The sequence below is a fragment of the Trachemys scripta genome, chromosome 3, assembly GCF_013100865.1.
Source record: "Trachemys scripta elegans isolate TJP31775 chromosome 3, CAS_Tse_1.0, whole genome shotgun sequence".
In the NCBI taxonomy this organism is placed as follows: Eukaryota; Metazoa; Chordata; order Testudines; family Emydidae; genus Trachemys; species Trachemys scripta.
In genome coordinates this window covers 212,527-233,743 of record NC_048300.1, presented here as the reverse complement: position 1 = coordinate 233,743, position 21,217 = coordinate 212,527, and the positions used below count along the sequence as shown (strand labels likewise).

The 21,217-nt window shown below is 43.6% G+C and overlaps 1 protein-coding gene and 1 long non-coding RNA gene across 2 annotated transcripts in view; both read right to left on the bottom strand.

The window, feature by feature from the left end:
* Positions 1-21,217, bottom strand: part of LOC117874086 — a 427,235-nt gene that overhangs the window by 334,692 nt on the left and 71,326 nt on the right. The gene's annotated exons all lie outside the window — the stretch shown is intronic.
* Positions 1-21,217, bottom strand: part of APLF (aprataxin and PNKP like factor) — a 92,942-nt gene that overhangs the window by 18,673 nt on the left and 53,052 nt on the right. The window contains exon 8 of the mRNA XM_034763889.1: positions 12,322-12,444. Coding sequence (XP_034619780.1) covers positions 12,322-12,444 — 123 coding nt within the window. The remainder of the gene's footprint in view (positions 1-12,321; positions 12,445-21,217) is intronic.

The following is a 21,217-nucleotide window of genomic DNA, read 5'->3' as shown; positions in this document are numbered from 1 at the left end:
GCTGGGGTTTGGGTGAGGGAGGGGACGAGGGCTCCGGGCTGGGGCCAAGGGGTTTGGAGTGCAGGAGGGAGCTCAGGGATGCGGCAGGGGTGTGGGAAGGTTTGCGGGGTCTGGGGTGGGGCCGAGGATGAGGAGTTTCGGGTATACGAGTGGGATCTGGGAGGGAGTTTGGAGTGCAGGAGGGAGCTCAGGATTGGGGTGGGAGGTTGGGGAGGGGGATGCGGGCTCTGGGAGGGAGTTTGGGTGCACATGGCAGCTCAGGGCTGGGGCAGGGGCTTGGGGACCAGACGGCGCTTATCTTAGGGTGCTCCAGGAAACGTCCAGCATGTCCAGCTCCTAGGCGGAGAGGCCAGGGGGCTCTGCGCACTGTCCAGAAACCACGGCCAATGGGAGCTGCAGAGCCAGTGCTCAGGGAGGGGGCAGTGTGCGGAACCTCCCTGGCTGCCCCTGCACTGAGAAGCAGACATGCCGGCCACTTCCGGGATTCACAGGGAGCTTGCCTTAGCCCCGCTGCGCTGCCAACTGGACTTTTAGCGGCTTGTTCAGCAATGCTGACCAGAGCAGGCAAGGTCTCTTTTCGACCGGGAATTCTGGTCAAAAAACGGATACCTGGCAACCCTAGTTGTTGATGGATGTTATCTCATTGTTTTCCCATCTCCCTCCACCCAGCTACTATACCTATTTAATCTTACTTCTGTTATTTCAGAAAGACTAACTTTCTGTTGAAACAACCTAATTGTCTTAATATACAGTACTAGTGTCAGTTTCTTTTTAACAGTGTTTAACAAGTTTTCATAGTGAAGCAGTTTATGATAATAGTTTATACAGTTTAATATTTTCAGAACTTCACACTACATTTTTAGGCACATATGAAGGGACATTTAAGTTAAGCCATGTTCACTTAGATGTGCTGTCAATTACACATGAGGCTTTTCAGAAAAACATGCATGAGTCCAATTTTACAATAAAAATTTGTTTTTAAAACACCGAAGTCTCACTTTTGTGTCATACTGAAAAGTGTATTTTGCCAAATTATCTTTATTGTGCTTTGTTCTACAATTTATACCAGGGTCCAACAATATCACTGTATTTCTCAGCAGACAGAAAAACAGACTATTTCCAGTTGCATTTAACATTTTCTGTTTTACTAATCATTTAAACAGTGTTCCTATATACAGAACATTTTTCAGGACAACTAATGATTTTGGGTCAGATTTTCAGAGATGCCGAGCACCCACAGCAATGATTAACTTTAGTTGGAACCGATAGTGCTCAGTGCCTCTAAAAATACACGCAATAGACAAAAACACAGGCTTGTACTCGATGGCATAGGAAAATGATTATCTGAACTTCAACTATTCAAGATTCGGGTTTTCTGAATTTTAGATATACACCTCTACCTCGATAGAAGGGTGTCCTCGGGAGCCAAAAAATCTTACCGCATTATAGGTGAAACTGCGTTATATCGAACTTGCTTTGATTGACCAGAGTGCGCAGCCCTGCCCCACCCCCCCGGAGCACTGCTTTACCGCGTTATATCTGAATTCGTGTTATATCAGGTCACGTTATATCGGGGTAGAGGTGTATGTCATCCAAGTCAGATAGTTGAGATGAACCTGTGTTCAGAAGTTTTAGACTTTGTATAGTTTGAAATTAGTGTAACTCTTCAATATGTACCTATTCAGGATTTTTTAAGGAGTGAATTTAGGGCTTGTGAGTAGTTGCTGAATTAATACCTGGAGACTTTATTCAGCTACAGAATAGGCAGTGGTAATGTAAGCTTCCCAGCAGTACCTCCTCCCTGCAACAAGAACATACTTCCAGGGTGAAAGGGAGGTTTCCATACTCCAGTTACACATGGCCACCTCAGAATACAGTCAATGGCAGCAGCAGTGCTGTTGGGGAAACTTCATGAGCCAGAGCCTGATAATAGAAGCAATGCCGCTCATCACTATGTACCCAGTTCAAATCCAACTCAAGATGGTATATGCCAAAAGCAGTTACCATACAATTGTTGCACCAGTGGCTAGATGAAATGAGATTGTGGTTTCAATTCAATTCTTACTGGACAGATGATCCGGCTGTTCTGGGATCCTCATTTAAGTCACAGCAAGTTGTTTTGATGCAAATGCTCAGATGACAATTCTCAAGACTACATTATAAAGAGACATCAGTGAGACGAGAATTCTCAGTTCTTTGTGGCTGCTTTAAATCTTGCATTAACAGATATAGCTATTCTGTAACTGAGTACCAAAAGTCAGATTTCAGAGTAGCAGCCGTGTTAGTCTGTATCCGCAAAAAGAACAGGAGTACTTGTGGCACCTTAGAGACTAACAAATTTATTAGAGCATATGCTTTCGTGGGCTACTGCCCACTTCTTCTCCTGTTCTTTTTGAGTACCAAAAATATTTTGGGAGTTCACATTCATTTTATATCCACACTTGACTATGTAAGTGATTTTGTCAGTTATAATTTGAGGATGGGTCAAATGCATCTTCCACCTTGCCAGCTCAGGGCGCCTCACCTGCATTGCATTTACTCATCAATTTTTATTCCATAGTTAAAAATTTATGTTGACCCAAATTTTAAAACTCCTATTCCATCCTTACTCGGGCAAAGCTACTGATGTCAATGAGTTTTGCCTGCATGAGAACCATGTTAAAATGAACTAAGGACATTCAGTTTTAGCCTCATTTGTATGCACTTTTTAAAATTTGAAGTTCACGTCCACCTTAAGTATTCTTAAACGAAAGTGTGTTGTAACTCGGGATGTAAATACCATTTAAAAAATTAACCGTTTAAATGATTAAAAATATTTTGTTTAACCCGTTAAGGGACTGGCTGGTGCGGGGCCGCTGGGGCCGGCCGGCCTGGGGGTTAACGGTTCAGGCAGGTTAACACCTTACATCCTTAGTTGTAACTAATCTTGGGCTCAACTATTTTGTAAATATAGCTAAGGCTTTTTAAACAAAGGCTTGACAAAGTAGCTTCCAGTATTAATTGGCTCCCCACAGAAAAAGCCTAAGGCAATTCAACTGCATGCATTTTTGAACAAAATTCAAGGAAAACAACTCAGCCATATATCACTAGGATGTTTTTGTTTTTTAAACAAATTATTGAAACCCACATTGCTCAATAATGATGAGTGCACATCGCTAGGCATGTGATATTATTTGTTATTTGTGACACCTAGTCACATTTGCTATTAGTTGAAGCTTTAATATAATCTACAAAAAACATTCTTGCTATAAAAACTGCCTTGTGAATCCCTGTTGCTCAGCTAATCTAATTTTCTTTAATTTCACAGAAAAAAGTCTAGGTAATTCTCTAAAAAGCACTTATTTGAATTTGTCAAACAAAGAGAAGAAGCAGTTTATTTGGTTTGTGATTTTGTAACTACTGTTTCCCAAAATGTCAGATTTCAAGGAAGTCTGAAGCACAGAGCGATATTTAACTGAATGAAAACTCTGTTGCCAAAACACTAAAGGAGTAAGTCAATGACTTCTGAAGTGCTATATTCAAGACTAGATCTATATATACACACACACACTGAGAATGAAACCCACAATATCTAATGGATTGGATTTGTCACAGAGAATACAAGATTCTCACTATCGTTCATATGGAAGCAGAGGTAATCACCAATAAAATTCAAGGGAGTTGAATTAGTGAATCTTTGATTGTAGTGGCACCAAGTATTTGCATTGTTCTCCTGTACTTCACTGCCTAATACAAGATTTGTTTATGCCTCCTCAAATGTTTTACTTGAGTTTGCTGAAAAATATGGTGAATGTCAAACAACAAGTTTATGGCATTATTAGTTCATATACACTGAACGCCAGAATTTGAAAATTCGTATTTGTCACCTGTATTTTTTCCAATTGATTAAATAACTGCTGTTTTATAGCTCATTCTGCCTTCCAGTAGCTATTCACTAAACTGTCCAAAAGAGAAAGAAGTTCACTTGTTGGTAGGCAATAACCTCTTCATAAGGGACACTTCCAAAATAAGTTAACTATAACTTTAATTTATTCAAGAAAAATCCCTGTATCACATCTCCACATCATTGCGGTTTTATTAGCTTAGAAAAGCTGTAGACAGCACACACATCTTGAAACCTCTAACAGTCTCAAGTCTTAAAATTCAGGAAGAAAAACAAAGTTATTCCTGCCCTTATCTACAGGTCAAAATAACAAGAAATTAAGCTGGCTTGGTAAGAATAAAATATGGTAATCGTAAAGCCATTTTGCTGATTAAGAAACAATAATATTTACAATGTACAGAAAGAACTGACTGAGTTTTAATCTGATGAATGTTTACTAAATAAAGGAATACATATTTATCATTACCCTTGGGGAAGCATGTTTGTCTCTTCATTTAATGAACTTCAGGTACAAAGCATATTCCACTGTAACTTGCCATGACAGCATAATTATACACCAGGGGTCGGCAACGTTCGGCATGCGGCTCGCCAGGGTAAGCACCCTGGCGGGCCGGGCCAGTTTTATTTACCTGCTGACGCGGCAGGTTCGGCCGATCGCGGCCCCCACTGGCCGCTGTTCGCCGTCCCAGGCCCATGGGGGCGGCGAGAAGCCGCGGCCAGCACATCGCTCGCCCGCGCCGCTTCTCGCCGCCCCCATGGGCCCGGGACGGCGAACCGCGGCCAGTGGGGGCCGCGATCGGCCGAACCTGCTGCGTCAGCAGGTAAATAAAACTGGCCCGGCCCGCCAGGGTGCTTACCCTGGCGAGCCGCGTGCCGAACATTGCCAACCCCTGTTATACACCTATGATTCCTTCTGGTAAGTTTACTGAAGTTTTATTACAGCTGGTAGCAAAGCTGCAAGGGAATTAATAAAAAGTATTGTATGAATGAAATTAACTTTCACTCTTAATCTCTCTCATTTCAATGTAATTTTTATTCAAGTTAAACTTCACAAGTGACAAGCAACAATCTCTTGTCCCTTTATTGTGAAGCTAGTAAAAGAATGTACAGAAATATAACTTCTGTACAACTGATAAAATGCAAATAGCATTAAATATCAAAGCGGCATGCATAATTAAATTATTTTCATTCAGTTAAAGAAAGAAAAATTAATACAACCAACTACAGTTGTAGCACAGCTTTATTTATTTGTGTTAACTTAGCACCTAAAATGTGAACTGAGATGCAAGTCCCATGCACACCAGCCTCTATACCTACAAATATTATGGCCACTGTGGACACCTACAGAAGTTCTGTGGCCCTCCAGGGACACTTTATGCAAACAAAAACAACAAGGAGTCCGGTGGCACCTTAAAGACTAACAGATTTATTTGGGCCTAAGCTTTTGTGGGTAAAAAACCTCGCTTGAATTCAATGCCTGCATCTGTAACTTTCACTCCATGTATCTGAAGAAGTGAGGTTAGTCTTTAAGGTGCCACGGGACTCCCTGTTGTTTTTGTGGATACAGACTAAAACGGCTACCCCCCGATACTTTATGCAGACGCTTCAGCCTGTGAGGGATTTGACCCTCCTCATATAAGCTATTTGGCATTGAGGTTGATGATGTCTTATTATTTGGGGAGCTGATAGCTAAATAAAAAGCATTTTCAGCACTGCTTTTCACACGTTCATGTGGAGGCAGGAGTCTTTGTAGCTGTGAAAATAACCTTCAAAATGTGAACTGAATACAAGCTGAAGTGCGGTCTGCCTGATTCTGCAGACAGCTTGAAACAAATTCAGAAATGTCACATGCCCAATTCAACTCCAGGTATTATTAACGAAGACTAAGAGGTTGGATAACAATGTTGACATTTTAAAGTATTGAACTACGAGTTATTTGAGGAGGAAGAGCAAGCTAATGTGCTCCATTGCTGGATATGGTAGCAGATATTGGGGCAGACAGTTAGTTACTATTAAAAGCTTTCTTCCTCTTCCAAAATTTAAAGTCACCTAACAGCTTTGCTCAAAATGAGGAAGGAAAAATGAGTTCCATCCACTCCCCAGAGCCTCAACTGTCTCTCGGTCACCAAAAAACAGCAACAAAAGATCACCACATCTTTCTGAATGTCAAAAGCCCCAACAATCCCCTAACAGCTTCAGGGGAGGTATCTGCAGGGGAGGGGCAGTGCACGGAGCCCTCTTCCTCCTCTCTCTCCCAGAGGCCGCAGGGACCTGGTGCCGGCCACTTCCGGGAGCTGCGTGGGGCCAGGGCAGACAAGGAGCCTGCCTTAGCCCCACTGCCACGCCGGAGCTGCTCCAGGTAAATACCCCAACCCCCTGCCCTGAGCCCCCGCCGCACCCCTCCTGCACCCCAACCCCCTGCCCTAAGCACCCTCGTACACCCCACACCCCTCCTGTGCCCCAACCCCTTGCCCTGAGCCCCTTCCTGCACACACACACCCCCGCACCCCAACCCCTTCCCCAGCCCTACATTCATGGCCCTGCATGCAATTTCCCCACCCAGATGTGGCCCTCGGGCCAAAAAGTTTGCCCACCCCTGACTTAGAGGGTACAGGAATTTGGAAGGGAGCAAACTGATGACATTTCATTCAGTCAGGAAAATCTATCTGGACTTAAGGCAGACTGAAACTTAAAAATATTCCAACCCAACCCAAGTCAATTTTTACAGTGACTGCCACACCAAATCTGACTTGAGTTCAGATTGTTATAATCTGATGGGAAATATATGGATTCTAGGTTTCTTTAACTGTACATTACTGCTAAGAAATTAAAAGTGAACCAAAATCCCAAATAGCTAACATTCAATCATAATTTCACAATATTTTTAGTGTGCACAGAAGAGATGGCAAAAAGCACCACACTCCTAGAAGTGTGTTTACACCACAGACAAGAAAGTCCATTCAGCAGAGCTAAATTAGTTTGTACTCCATAAAAAATGCAGATAAAACACTAAAATAACTGAAGTTTACCAAGGGTTAAAGTACAAAAACAGGAAACAAATACTGTATGCATCTAACATATTACAAACAAGAGAAAGGTGAAAAAAATAATTGGAAACCCTTTTTAAAGCTGTTGTTATATCCAGTCATAAATAACTGAAAAGATTTTTGGTTTTTGACATTATTAGCACACATTAGCGAATTATTTTGCTCATTAACAGGTCAATATATATTAAACTACTTGTAAAAATACATTTATTAAATTATATCCCAGTAATCTGAAAAAAAAAAAGAAATTCAGCTAACAGCTGAATTAATTACTAATCATTTTAGGCATGAACTTGAAAAATTGCTTTTGTCTAAACCAATTTAAAGTGAAAATAAATTACTATAAAACACATTTGATCATTCTAATATATTATACTCATATGGTAAAGTACTAAAAAGGTCTGTATATAACCATAAATACACAAATTAGTTTTCAGATTCTTCTAAAAAGAAGCTTAAACAGATTGCTACATCTTCCCATCAATTGTTTTACTCTAGTTTAGGCAACAGTATAACGTGTACAATTAAAACTACAACTTTATGGTTTAACAGAAACTGACAGAAAGCACTAGCAGTATGAGAAAGTAATACACCTCTACCCCGATATAACACAACCCGATATAACATGAATTCGGATATAACGCGGTAAAGCATTGCTCCGAGGGGGTGGGACTGTGCACTCCGGTGGATCAAAGCAAGTTTGATATAATGCGGTTTCACCTATAATGCAGTAAGATTTTTTGGCTCCCAGGAACATCGTTATATCGGGGTAGAGGTGTATATCCGAAAGGCCTATGATTCTAGCACCCCCTATTAACCTAGGAATTATCACCCCTCTAGCACTACAACAGACAAACACAGGTTTGTCCATTCTATATGCATCCGAAGAAGTGGGCTGTAGTCCACGAAAGCTTATGCTCTAATAAATTTGTTAGTCTCTAAGGTGCCACAAGTACTCCTGTTCTTCTTTTTGCGGATACAGACTAACACGGCTGTTACTCTGAAACAGGTTTGTCACAAACTGCTGGTAAAATACCTTTATTTCCGTCCCCAGTCGCAAGAGGGTTAAAAACAATTTAAATTTGTTACATGGCAGGCTGATACTAGCTACTATGACAAGCAGGATCACCACAATACGACCAGTTAATATTACTCAGCAGCACTTTTGCCATTGATTTGTGTCAGATTGGTCAAATGTTTTAGATCAGTGGTTCTGAAACTATTTACTATTGCGGGCCACATATGCAGCTCTCTATGTGGGCCTCATCCACACAATATATACACTACCTGTACATCTACAAAAAAAAAGTTTCGTATTTGTTATATGACAGCAATACAATTCAGATCGATACAGCACCTTTCATTTCAACACTGGTAAATGTCTGCCAAGAGCATTTTAAATTTGCAAAATAAGTCAAAATATTAACTGTTAAAATTAATTTACTGTAAGGGAGGCATGACATGGTGTATCGCCACCCTCACTTCCGCACTGCTGCTGGCGATGCAGCTGGGCTGAGCACCTGGAGAGTACGGCTGCTGAGCCTGCCTGCAAAGATGGGGAGCCCTGCCCCCCAGCCAGGGGCTGCCCCCCATGCACCTGACCCCCAGCCAGGGACTGCCCCCCATGCACCCGACCCCCAGCCAGGGACTGCCCCCCATGCACCCAGCTCCTCCACCAAATGACTGTCCCACAGCCCCTCACCAGACTGCCTCCCCAAGCCAGGAAATGCCCCCCCGCATCATCCAAAACCCTTGGGACTGTACCCCCAGCATCCCCCAATCCCCAACACTGGGCTAACACTCGTGCCTGCCCTGCAGAGACAGGGTGCCCTGTCCAGGGCAGAACGGCCCCCTGAGGGACTGCCCTCCATGCACAGAGACCCCACCTAGGAACTGTCCCCCATGCACACAGCCCCCACCTAGGAACTGCCCCCAGCAGCACCCAGCAACTCCTCCTCCCCAGAGGAGTCCCCCCCCCGCACTCAACCCCCCCATCCAGGGACTATGTCCCAGTATCTAGCCCCCCCATCCAGGGACTGCCCCCAGCCCCCCCATGCACCAGCTGAACCCCCCTCCCTGTGGCCCTGGCCCCCTGCACCCACTCCCCACACTCCCTGCACCCCTTCCCCATTGGTCTCCTACCTTGGCTGCACATAGCTCAGCCATGCAGCCCACCCTGTCCCAGTGATCCTAGTACCGGCAAGTTAGCTCCAGCCGGGGTCACTGGACCCACAATCCTGCAGGGGAGTGGGAGGGGGCACTGAGCTCCCTAGCCTCCTGCTGATCCTGCGCCGCCCCATTTTACACCCCCACGAGCAGCTCTGCACCCGGGGCAGGTGTCCCTCCCGCCCAGCTCTAGTTACAGCCCTGAGGTCACATGAGCTGCAGCAGTGCGCTGATTGGGCCGCAAGCAGCCCACGGGTTGAGAATCCCTGGTTTAGATGGATAACTATTACTCTTGGGCTGGCCAGACAGTGGAGTTCCACACAAAGCTAGTGGAGTGGGAAATGCATGTCCTGAGCTGCAGCAGAGTTAACACACTTAATTCCTGAGGGCTTAGTACAGCCACTGTAGCGCTTAAGTGAAGACATTCCTACGCAGACGGGAGAGCACGTCTCTCGGCCCGCGCCGCTTCCCGCAGCCCCCATTGGCCTGGAGCGGCAAACTGCGGCCAGAGGGAGCTGCGATCGGCCGAACCTGCGGACGCGGCAGGTAAACGAACCAGCCTGGACTGCCAGGAGCTTTCCCTGTACAAGCGGTGGACTGGCTTTGAGAAGCACTGGTCTAGGTTAAATTTCTTCTTTCATTTCAGATGACATTTCCCTTTGATTGGGGGATTGATATTCTAATTAGTTCTGGTTTCAAACCCAACAGGAGAACACAATCTGAGCTGGAGCTCAAAGGTTTAAGAAAAAACCTCTGCTGAATATAGAGATAAAATACTGAAGCATCAGGCTGCTTCAAAAATCCTGTCCTAATCAGAGCAAAGCATTCAAAACATCAGCCAAGTCCTTTTTATTCTAAATATCAATTTACAGACAGATAATGGTTCTTAAAAAGTAGTTATTCCAGGGAAGGGCAAACTATGGCTCACGGGCTGGATCTGTCCTGTCAGGGCTTTCAATCTGGCCCGCAGGATTGCCAGCCCCGTGGTGCAGTGGGGCTAAGGCAGGCTCCCTGCTTGCCCTGGCCGCGTGCCACTCCCAGAAGCAGCCGGCACCACATCCCTGTGGCCCCTGGGGATGGAGGGGGCAGAGGGCTCCATGAGCTGCCCTCGCCTGCAGGCACCACCCCCTGCAGCTCCCATTAACCAGGAATGGGGAACCGTGGCCAATGGGAGCTTCAGGGGTGGTACCCACAGGCAAGGGCAATGAGCGGCAGAGCCGCCTGCCCCACCCCACCCCCAGGAGCCACTGCCGGACATGCTGGCCGCTTCTGGGAGTGGTGCGGGACACTAATGGGGAGCCTGCTTTAGCCCCTCTGCGCGCCGCTGCCACCCTGGAGCCCCTCGAAGTAAGCAGTGCTGGGGCTGGAGCCCGCACCCCCGAACCTCTCCTGCACCCCGCACCCCAACCCCCTGCCCTGAGCCCCCTAACCCCCTGCCTTGAGCCTCCTGCCGCACCCCTTCTGCACTCAACCCCCCTGCCCTGAGACCCCAACCCCCTGCCCTGAGCCTCCTGCTGCACCCAACTCCCCCTGCCCTGAGCCCCCAACCTCCTGCTGCACCCCTTCTGCACCCAAACCCCCTGCCCTGAGTCCCCTGCTGCACATCTCCTGCACTCCAACCCCCTGCCGAGCCCCCTGCCACACCTCTCCTGCACCCCAACCCCTTGTCCTGAACCCCTTCCTGCACACCGCACCCACTCGCATGCCCCACTCTCCCTCCCGCACCCCAACCCCCATCCCAGCCCTACATTCATGGCCCTGCATACAATTTTCCCACCCAGATGTGGCCCTCAGGCCAAAAAGTTTGCCCACCCTTGAGTTAGCCCTTTCCCCCCAGATCTTTCCAAGTTGCATCCTTCAATCAGGTTATCACTTTATAAGCAAACAAAAACAAAACACAGATTAAGGAATGATTGTTTCGCAGCACAAAATATTGTCTCTACATTATTCTTCAACATTAGGTATTCATTCTGCTCCTGACAAAGGTGCACTGGGAAGTTATATCACAGGGGTATACCATAGATTTTTCATCCAAAACATTTCTGATCTGAAAAGCAACTATAAAAATTACATTGATGTACAAACCAAAACAGCATCCAACACTCTCTCAAAGCTGTGTTGAGATTTTTTGTCATTTTTCAAATGAGAACTGCATTTTAAGAACATCTTTAGAGTCATCAGTTTCCAGCCAAAATATGGGGAATTTTTTTTAGACTTGTGTGTACAGAGGTCAGTAATGTTAAAGGAAGTTATTCATGCCCCATCAATACATCCCAACAGAAATTCTGACAATTTTCAAGGCATGACTTTGCCCAGTAAATCTAGCAGCCATTAATTTCAGCTGGATCAATCTCTAAATGTGTATATTGAGGAGTGAAATGAAACGTGCTGATATCTTTCCAAACAATCAATTGTCCAAATTCTAAATATACATTAAAAGAAAATGCAGAACTTTCACATCATGAGGTGGACTTTATTACTTAACAAGATATATTTTAAAAGTGAACTAAATTTTGTGCATGTTATTCTAAGAAAACGAAGTGTTGAATATTAAAATATTTATATTTGTTGTGACTGATTAGATGTAAGATGTGTGTATAAGAAGTCAGGACACTAAAAATGCTAGCCCAAAAAGAATGTGTACTTTTTTCTTTAGACTTGAAGAAGAGTTCTGTAAACTTGAAAGCTTGTCTCTCTCTCTCTCACCAACAGAACTCGAGCTAATAAAATATGTTACCTCACCCACCTTTTCTAATATCCTGGGACCAACATGGCTGCAACAACATGGCATACAAAAAAAAAAAAAGCACTTGTCAGATAAGCTGAAGTGAATGAGTAAATCATTCTCTCTTTCAAATAAAAGATATAAAAGGTAGATAGATCTTCAACCTCCATAACTTTGGAAACTTATTCACTGACATTCCCATTGTGCATGTAATGTTTATCTTTTTTGACATGCCTGTTAGATCAGGTCACTATCAGAGGTACCTTTGCAACAAATAATATTAGTGACGAAAATACAATATGATTGTTCAAGGCAAGCTTCAGATGGCAATAAAACATAACCCTGTCAAAAAAAAAATGCCACAACAGTAAGCTATGCCCAAGATTTAATTTCAAGAATTACTCATTGCTGTATCATCACTTTGCTTGCATAGCTCCCAGTCAAAATATGTCTTGCTTTACAAATATAGACAGACAACTGTATTGGATTATGTTTCTTACCTATAACAAGTAGTTCCATATGGACATTCAGGCCTGTCATCGTCATCTTGACTTACAACCTCCACGTCATGATAATCGCAGTCACCAGGGTGACTGAACTGCTGAAAATGAAGTGGATTCTTCCTGTGATGTTAAGGAACATACGTAAGTAAAAGTAAACAATATGACATTCACCACCCATGTGCATACAGGGATGGGGAATGCTGTGCAGCTAATACAAGCAAGTTTATATTCAACAATGCATACTTATTCATTTGTTTGTTGCTATGAATGTAGTGGCAAGCTTCAATTCTGTAATGTTAGTCATTTAAGACCTATTTTCACAGCAAATCATATAAAAGTTTTCAGTTTCTTTGTCTTAGCTCACGGGACTTGATTGTGCTCCGATAAAAGTTAAATAGGAGTTTTCCCCATTGACTTCAAATTGAAATAGTATATGGTAACTAATGGCCTGATACAAACTTCACGTGCTTTTTTCAGTACTTCTGTACAAGATGGAACATGCGGAAAAAAGTCTTTCTATAGCAGGTAAAACCCTATTACAAAATACCTGCAATACTTTGACCAAAGTCATGATAACCCAGTTGTAGAGACAAGTCCTTACTTAGGAATAGCTGGGTCTTATTTTCCTGACACCCAACCCTTCAGATCAGTTCCTACAACTGTAAACTACCCTACTACAGTACAGAATCTCCCCTTAGTGATCATCTTGCAAAGCGTGTTTCAATTAACTATTTCCATACAATATACACATTAATGATTGCTGTTTTTCTTGCCCTACTTAAATAGTTAAACTGCAGCCTCTTTTGTATTTGCAACTTTTATCTTTTAAAACCCATAAATAAATACAAACACCCATAGGCATATTCACACCATTCTTTGTCTTTCTGTCTCTCGCTGACAGGAGTACAAGATGCCAAAATGCATCTTCCTCAGTCTACTTGAACAGACCTCGAAAATAGTCTCTTTTCTCTGACAAAAAAAGGAGTGCCCAAATCTCAAACTGCAAGATATAATTATTGGACCAGGACATGTAAGGTGCGATCATTACATCCATAAATTACAATCCCATTCCAGACACTAGTTCAGACAGTAGGATTGCTATACATGAAGCCAGAAGCCAAGTGGGACAACTCCATGATTGTCATAGTGGCCATGAACTCCTTTTTTCTATACGACCACTAAAGCCACTGAGTACTATCAGCCTCAGCACATCAGTGCCACCACAGTGAGAAGTCTAGGGATTTCAGCTATAGCTTCTGCAAAGTGCTCTATACAATCATATTAAGCTCATCTTACTCCAATCCTGGGACTCATGCATTAGCAGAAACTCAAAATTTTGAAGCAGGTAAGCTCCTGCTACATCTGAGACCTGATACTAAAACTATTAACAGCATATTACTTTTATGTAGTACAAGGATTTCAAAGCACTATACAAATATACCAATTTATAGATGGGTTAACTGATGATAAGGTAAGTGATTTGTCAAAAGTCACACAGCAAGTTATTGTCAACTATACCACTGGAATCCAGACTGATCAACCCACTAGGCAACACTGCCACACTTGAAGTTGTGTGCACTAACTGCAGAAAGACACTCTAAGGTTGCATTTAACATTTTATCTTTTTAAACTATCACCGAACCCTTTAGAGATCATCATCACTTCCTTCCGTCAGATTAAGAGCAACAAAATTAATGATGTCTTGGGGAATTAACTGACCTTTTTTGTTCAAGAATAGTCATCAAGATGAAACCAAACCTTTCTAGAGTCAGTTGGTTCAATCAGTTTTCTAGAGGTAATGCTAATATATTACCTAGATAAGCAAGGAGAACAGACCACCAAGATTAACTAACACAGCTTCCATAACGCTCCAAAAGAAAATAACGCTCTTGAATTTATTTTTATGTTAATTTCCACTCCAAGATTCAGACAGCAGTAGGTTTCTATCTAATGCCTCAAGTCCAACAGCAGACATTTCTAGAAGTTACAGTATTTTATATGTCAGTTTTCTTTTTAGGGATACTTTATACAAAACATGAAGATTACTGAATAATGTGCCTTTCACCAGAGGAGGTCTTTCTAATAATTTTTTGTTCAATCAAGCATATAGATTTCTTAGGGACACTGACTGAATTAGTTAACTGTCAAATTGCATACTGTGTGTGAAGTAGCTTAAATGGTCATCAGGGCAAATAAAATATTATACTCTACCCTGTCCTGTCTGATGAAGTCCTAGCTGTTCTGCTTTCATTTCATGCTCTGCTCAATGTTACCCAGCATGCATAGTAAAAGCATCAAATTATATGCCATAGATAAGCCAATGTTTCCCTTCTTGACAGCAGAAGAACAACCTACTCATTATTCCCATTGCTTTACTTACAGTTAGATTTCTACTTTTCTAAGGCACAAAAAAATTCAGACAAAAGTAAAGGAACACCCATCCATTACACTAGGGAATGACCCGTAGGCGACACTGTCGAAATGGCTGAATTCTATAATAGACTCTTGGACAGTAGGGAACTCTAATGTTCAGTTGACCAGAACAACATGTTTTTTCTTGTGTAAGTACCGTAAGTTCAATACATTACTTACAAGAGTATTTTATATGCCTATAAAGATTCACAAGCTAGGCGGCTTTGTAAAATAAAAGCTTTAAATTATACTTGATACATTTGAGTTACTTAATACCTGCAGCTTCACAGTAATTTATAGAAAATTTTAGTTATTATATACCCAACTTGCTGCTAAATAAAACATCTGAACAAAAAATAACAGTTACAAAAAATCTTCCTGCTGTGACAACAAGCTATTTACTACCGTTTTTTAAGATTCCTGACTAGCTAAAGGATCTTTAATCAAACCAGTTACAAAGTCAGTCTAGTTGATTCGAATCAATAGATTGGATTTTAATTCTCATTTATTTCCTAGAAGGCTTTTCATGGGTATACAAGCAACAAACTCATTTGGAACATCAATTTTTTTTTAAAGATGACTTTGCTGCTACAGTATCACCACCATTGGAGTCCCATTAACAAAAATGCAGTCACAAGCCATAGCTATTATAGTATTGATTGTAAACCTGAAGAGTTTTAATCTAAAGTTCTGACATGCTAGGATGTGTCTATAGTAACATCCTCCATCATTAAGTTTACTGGAAGAGAGAATTCAGAGAGGCTTATCAAATGCTGGGCTAAGTTTAATATTAACGAAAACTAAAGATATTCCATTTTCAGAAGGGAATAAAATGTAAAACATTTAGAAAAAGATGTATATGTGAAGCCAAGAGTTCCTATGGGTCCTGTCCTGCCAGATCAGACAATAGGTTCTATATCTGTCCCTTCTATGAAGAGCAGACATGAAACACCAGGGCTTTGGTGAGTTCGCTGTCCCTCTATAAAGGGTGCAATGGCTTCCAGACTCCCACTGAGTAAATTAACAGATGAGACTACTTGAAATAAAGGATGGTATTGTGGTTAAAGCACTGGCTTGGGACTCTGGAGATCAGAGTTCAGTTCTTGGCTGTACCACACACTACCTTTAAAACCCTGGACAAATCTTTCTGGGCCTCGTTCCCCATCTGGAAAATGGGGATATACAGTCCTTCCACCACCTTTTGTCTATTTACACTGTAAGTACCATGAAACAGGGACAGTTTCGTACTATGTATATACAGCACCTTGTACAGAGGAAGCCTGATCTTGGTTGCCACCTCTAGGCATTAATGCAGTGCAAACAACCAACCTTCTACTGATAGGGAGAACTATTTGGGCTGGAACAAAAACACATGAAAAACAAACCAGCATGTAAGAATTTAGCCTTTACTATTGTCATGAGCGAGCCTAGACAATGGGGTTGGTTTACAACTGGTTCGTTGGTTAACAACTGAATTGAACATTGACCCAATTTATTTCATTCTCAAGCAAAACTGTGGTTGTTGTGATTTGGGATAATGGAAACGGTCAAGTAGCAAATAGTGACACCATCTTATCCTTGGAGCAAAGGTGATGCGGTATCACTGAATTTGAATCTCCAGACATTCTCTCAAAGCCTGGTGATAGGATCATGGTATGAGAGCTGATCACTAGGCTTTCTCCTCTAGCTGAAGTGCCTCCAGCTCTGTATGGGAAGTAACTGCCTGTTTGTGATTTATAAAAAGGAATGCCTGAAGGTACAGGGAGAATAAGTATGTTGCAGAGGTCAATTTTTCTTTAGTTCTTATTGTCAGCTACAATTTTAAAAGACTTGACTGAGGGGGTTCCTCGGATAGACACACACAATAGGGAAGAACCATTATGTTTGCAAAAAGTTCACCTGTGGCCCAGGATCTCTCTTAGAAGGATCTGCTGGTTACTGTAAACTTAGTACATATGGAGTAGAAGGTTGAATGCTATTTTAATTGGCTTTGTGTTAATATTCCAAGGTCACATACAACAAACAGGCCCTTCTGGCAGGAGTTTGCCAGATTAAAAGTGAAGCTCTCAAGGCCATTCAACTATTGCTGAAGTGGAGAACAGTGAATGAAGAGAAACAATTAGGGAATCTTTCTGAAGGGTTTTGTCCTAACCAGACAGAAGGCTAGGGCTCTCTTGACATTAAGGGTGTGCAACAGTACCTCTTGTTTATCTAGGTGAGGTTTAGGGAGGAAGACTAGCAGGTGAATGGGTTGGTTAATATGGAACTTAGAGATTTTAGATAAAAATGTGGGGCATGATCACAACGTGACCTTGTCCCTTAAAAATACTGTGAAAGGGTGGGCTTGCCGACACGATGGCTGTCAGGAATGCAGTTTTCATTGATAAATGGGGAAGTGAACAGGTAGCCATCGGTTCAAATGGTGGTCTTGTAAGGCATTTAAGAACCAGACTGAGGTCCCAAACCAGAGCAGGATGCTTGACTGGTGGAAAGAGATTTCTGAACCCCCTGAGGGACTTCACTGTTGTTGGGTGGGCAAAAACGGAATAACCCTCTTTTTGAGAATGAAAAGTAATGATGGCTGCCAGATGGACTCTAATGGAGCTCAGCAATAGCCCCAAACTTTTTAGTGTTAGGATATAGTCCAGTATAGCTGGCAGCAATGAGGTCGTCAATGGAATATGTTTGAGGTCACACCCACAGACAAATCTTGTCCATTTTTAAAACTATGTGTAGCGAATAGACTGTTTTCTGCTAGGTAATAGTACTTTTTTACCTCCTCTGGCCAGGTTGTCTCTAATCCCGAGAGCCATCGACCAACCATGTTTTGAGACGAAGCACTCAAGGAGATTGTGGCAAAGAATCTTCCCAGTAGAGGAGATGAGGAGCAGCCTGGAAAGTGATCGGTGAGCAAATGGTCAGTTGTAACAAGTAAAGAAACTATGTTTGTCTGGGACAGGTCAGGACTATCAGGATGACTCTGGCTCTATTCTTTCTTATTTTGGAGTAGAACTTTGGCTATTTGAGGAGTTGGTGGGAATGCATACAGTAGATCCGACAACCAATGAAGGTGAAAGGCATATCCTCGGGATCGGTGACCCAGACTGCCTCTGGAGCAGGGCACAGCTCTTGTTTATCAAATATAGAATATGTGGTGGGTATCCAATGGCCATTATTTTTGTTACCAGAATGAACCTGGAACATATCCCCTTTCCTCTGTGCTGCATGGGAACTGTTTTGTAGCACCCAAGTGTAGGAGAAAGTCTATTTCTTGACCAAGCAAGTTCTTGTGAGAGGGGTCCCTGAAGAGGGATGGAAAAGAGGTGTTGGTCGATGGAAGAGTAAAAATGTGGCTGATGTACCCTGTGGAGATGACCTCCAAAACCCACTTATCTGTAGTGATAGACTCCAAGCCTGTCTGAAGTGGTAAAGGCAGGCGCCAAAGAGAGGAAGGCAGGTGAATTGGTACAGCTGGTAAGGATGAGGATGGTAATTCAGACTCTGGACCAGTCAATCAAAATTACTGTTTGGAGATGAAAGGGTGAGAGGTCAAAGCTGAGAGGTGGATGGTTTCCTTCTCTGGAATTTCTCTCTTTTCTGATGTGGTTCATACCACCTCTGGGAGGTTGGGAACTGGGCAGTATGGGATCTCTCAGCTGTCGGGGACTTGCTAAACAGTCTTTTGTAGGCAGGTGTGGAAATCCCAAGAGAATGCAAAGTAGCCCTGGAATTCTTTTACATGCACAGAGAATCATCTGTGCTATCTGCAGAAAGTTTAGACTCATCAAAAGGGAGGTCTTCCACTGTATTAAGGACCTCTTTCGGAAATCTGGAGAGCTGGAGCCAGGAAGCCCTTCTCAGAACTGCCACTGTAGAAATCAAACAGGTGGCAGTATCAACAGCATCAAGAGAGTTGCTTGTGGTGATGTTCTGTCAAGCAGCTGGCCTTACCCAATAACTGCCAGGAATGGCTCTCCATGCGCCGCCAGTAGGTGGTCAACAAAAGAGTTCAGTTTGGTGTAATTTATAGGATTATATTTCACCATTAATGCCTTGTAGTTCACGATTCTAAAATGTCAGGAGGCTGACAAATAAGATTTTCTACCAAGTAGGTCTAGACGCTTATGATCTTTGTCATGGGGCATGGATTTAGCATGATGCTGCCTTCCACATTTGTTAACTACATTAACCACCAAAGAATTAGAAAAGTGATGAGAAAATAAAAACTCAGTCCTTTGCTGGAATGTAGTATTTCTTATCCACTCTTTTGTGTGTAGGTGGAATTGAAGCTCAGATGTGTTGAACGATCTTTGCAGGGTCCAGAAGGGCCTCATTGACAGTTAAGGCTATGCAGGCAGATGAAGCTTTATGAAGGATGTCAAGCAGCTTATGAGGAGGTTCTTTAACTTCCTCGAGAGGTAGCTGCAGGGAGAGTCAGCAATTCTCTTGACCAGATCCTGAAACTGCTTAAAGTCATCTACCAAGGATGGAGGAGGAGGCAAAACTGCTTTATCCAGCGATCTTGGCTGGAAGAGAGATCTCTTCATGGCCTCTAACTTACAGCTTCTCAGAGGTTTCTTCTTGAGGATCAGGACTCCTACAGAGGGCAGGCAATGAAGGCTGCCTCTCTCTCCGATGGGTGGTGCTTGAAGTCCTAGAGAACTGCTGGCAATAGGCCACCCAAGGATCCCTGTATAGCCAAGAAAGTGGTATAGGAGGGGGCACCCATGGGTGTTCAAACGAGCGAGATGGCAGCTGCAACCTTGGGCCACGAGTGGTCATAGGCTCAGAGACTTCTGGAAAGGGGCCTCTATAAGGGTGAGGAAGAGAGCCCTGGACCAACATTTGGGAAACTGGGGCAAGCTCTTCATCAGAATCTTCTTCCTTAAACTAGCTATAGAATGATGGAGCACCCAGAGAAATGAGGTGAAACTATCGGTATTAGGTGAATTTCCGGTGATCTTGGTACTGAAAATATGCTGGAGCCAAAAAGCAGAGATTCGAGCATCTCAGATACAGCCAGGTCCCGGGGAAAACAAAAATTCCTGCTGTACCGAGTCCGTGGTCTGCACTGAGGTAATAGCGGCCAAGGGAGCTGAAAGTACAGTGAGTCTCGGTCGCTCCAAGGGAAGTGCAGTAAGAGCCCGAGCAGGCTTCTTCAGTACCGAGGCAGCAGAGGAAGAGCTCTTCTTGCCACCTCAGTCTGCTGACAGTACTGATGATCTTTCCCAGTCTGCTAACAGTACTGATGATCTTTCCAAGCCTGAGGTTTTGCTGGTTTTTGGTCTAGCAGTGCCCTCGATACCTGAGGAACCACCAGCCTCATGGGTACTGGACTGGAGAGCAGATGGTGTCTTCAGCTACTTCAGTACGAATGACAATGGGTTTTTTGAGGTAGATTCCTGACCTGGAGAACTCTGAAAATATGTTCTTTGAAAGATTTATGAGAGGAGCCTTGGGTCTTCCTCTTAGATGCCCTCGAGGAGTGTGGTTCAGAGATAGCAGAGGCAGCAGACTTGCTCGGAGACCAATGTACCCGAAGGGATGGGGAGAGAGGACCCTTGGCCTGGGTCAAAAACCGGGCACAGAGAGCTCTCCATCATGTGGAGAGGAAGTTTGATCTCCCTGTTATTTCTGGCTCTAGATTTTAATGCCAGGCAGAACAACGTGCAATTCCCCAAGACAACAGATGCACCAGGAGTGCCTGTTGGTTACCAGAACTGCTTCTTGGCATGACAGATCAACGTTTGAAACTGGGAGTACTGGGCATATGATAACCTCCCAGCGAACAAGAAATATCTACTAAGTAATATCTATATAATATATATGAAAATAAATACAAAGTAACTCCTCATTTAAAGTCATCTCAGTTAATGTTGTTTCGTTGTTACGTTGCTGATCAATCAGAGAACATGCTCATTTAAAGTTGCGCTATGCTCCCTTATAACGTTGCTTGGCAGCCACCTGCTTTGTCCACTGCTTGCAGGAAGAGCAGCCCATTGCAGCTAGCTGGTGGGGGCTTGGAACTAGGGTGGACCGGCAGCCCCCTATCAGCTCCCCATTCCCCTAAGTTCCCTGTGCGGCAGCCGCCCAGCAGACTATCAATTGCCAGCAGTTCAGCTGTCCCTCCCCCACTGCCATGTGTTGCTCTTGCCCTCTGCCTTGGAACTGCTCTCCGGAGCTTCCTGCTTGCTGTGCAGGGGAGGGAAGAGAGGAGCTAATGACCGGGTGGCTCCCTCCCCCCTGCTGCTGCACCCCGCTTACCCCCATCTTCCAAAGAGCAGGGGGGACACACGACAGGGCTTAGGACGGAGGGAGCTTCCTGGCAGCAGCTGCCATCTCAGCTTGCTGATCTACTTAACAAGGCAGTGTACTTAGAGTGGGGTCAGTGTACTTAAAGGGGCAATGCGCATCTCTCTCACACACACAGGTTGTGTCTCTGTCTGCCATGCTGTCTCCACTCCCTCCATTCATGCTGCCT